Below are 1,612 nucleotides of genomic sequence, written 5' to 3'. Positions count from 1 at the left end.
CCCCCTGACAGGAGGGGGAGCCGGGGGGGGGTCAGGCTCTGCTCCCAGGGAACAAGGGACAGGAGGAGAGGGAATGCCCTCAGGCTGTCTCTGGACAGTGACTGTTGTCCTGCAGATAAGAAGGAGCTGGTGATAAGTGCCAGGGTGGGAACCCTCAAACGGAAGCGGCAGATGAGGGAGTTCCTGGAGCACCTGCCCAAGGACAACCACGACGACGTGTTCACCACGACACCCTTCCAGAACAGGAGAGTCAAGGTACAGCCGTGCAAACAGCTCCAGGGGGTGTCTGTGGGGGTGTTTGTGTGGGTGTCTGTGTTTGTGCTTTCCCAGGGGGTGTGGGACCAGGCTGGTCTAGTTCCAGCAGTAATGCCCTGTGGATTTGGGGGAGGAGGCTCCTTCCCTTGCTGTGCTGCTGCCATCCTTTGCTGTGGTGAAGCACCTGGCACACATCCAGCCATGGCTCCTGGGAAGTCAGAGCTCCCAGGCAAATTCAGCACGTGCTGTAACCAGCAGCGTGGCACAGAGAAATCCCCAGGACTAGGGATTCCTGGGACTGGGATGAGCAATTGGCTGTGAGGGCATCGATGCTTCCATGTCCAAGACACCCTGGTTTTGCAGAGGGATTCTCCAGACATGACTCTTTTAATAGAATATAATTTCAGCCAGTGGTTCCAAAGGCTTCCTCAAATTCATTCTGCTTGTGCTGGGCAGAAGAGCCTGACTCCTCCTGTAGTGTCCAGTGGCACCTCCAGAGAGAAATCCTGTGTATGGGAGTCAGGAGTGGATTCCCCTTCCCTGAACCAGCAGAGCCCCTCCTTGAGCCCAGGCAGGCTCTTCCCATCTGGAATTTCCTGTGCTAAATTCTAGAGCCAAATCCTTTGCTGTGTGAACAACAATCTCCTCTTGTGTATTCTGAACTTCCATCTGCTGACTTTGTCCTCTTCTCCTTATGGACCCTGTCCTGGATCCTGTCCTGTCCCTGCTCCCAGTTTCAGGTGTGCTTTGGATCTTCTGTGCTGCTCCTCCCTGAGCCTTTCCAGTGCCTTTCTCTCTTCCAAACGCGAGGACCACAAGTTCCCTGAGTAACCCTCCTTCTGAGCAGCCATGGTCAGCTTTGAGCTCGGAATTCTAATCAGAGATCACTCTCTGAGTGTGTGGTGGCATCCAAACTGGGAGCAGCGTGTGGAGCGAGGCAGGGCCGGGATTGGCCGCTGGGCCGTGTCTGTGTCCCTGTCCCTGCACAGGGACAGGGTGGAGTCACAGCCACTGCAGTGAGGAAGGGCTGGAGTGACTGTGGAGGAGAGGGGAGAGTCTGGGCTGTCTCTGGGGACAGGGACACCCCTGGCTCAGGTCCCTGATGGCTCTGGGGTGGCTTTGCAGCTGCCGCCGCTCCGGAACGACGACCCCGAGGACTTTTCCCTGGGGGAGCTCTCGCTCAGCCCCAGCTCAGCCGTGTTCCCGCTGGCCAAAACCCCCCAGTGCGAGCACATCAGCCCGGGAATGCTGGCCCCCATCAACAGGTAGGAGCTGGGAAACCCCCCAGTGCAAGCACATCAGCCTGGGAATGCTGGCCCCCATCAACAGGTAGGAGCTGGGAAACCCCCCAGTGCAA

The 1,612-nt window shown here is 57.8% G+C and overlaps 1 protein-coding gene across 1 annotated transcript in view; it reads left to right on the top strand.

Annotated features, from left to right (window-relative positions):
- MIS18BP1 (MIS18 binding protein 1) overlaps window positions 1-1,525 on the top strand; it is an 8,688-nt gene extending 7,163 nt beyond the window's left edge. The window contains exons 9-10 of the mRNA XM_017825435.1: window positions 99-255; window positions 1,381-1,525. Coding sequence (XP_017680924.1) covers window positions 99-255; window positions 1,381-1,524 — 301 coding nt within the window. The 3' untranslated portion in view covers window position 1,525. The remainder of the gene's footprint in view (window positions 1-98; window positions 256-1,380) is intronic.
- The last annotated feature ends 87 nt before the right edge of the window (window positions 1,526-1,612 follow it).

Source organism: Lepidothrix coronata, unplaced genomic scaffold, assembly GCF_001604755.1.
Source record: "Lepidothrix coronata isolate B3197 unplaced genomic scaffold, Lepidothrix_coronata-1.0 Scaffold119, whole genome shotgun sequence".
Classification (NCBI taxonomy): Eukaryota; Metazoa; Chordata; class Aves; order Passeriformes; family Pipridae; genus Lepidothrix; species Lepidothrix coronata.
Note: the sequence above shows the minus strand (reverse complement) of the source record. Positions and strands in the feature narration are given on the sequence as shown.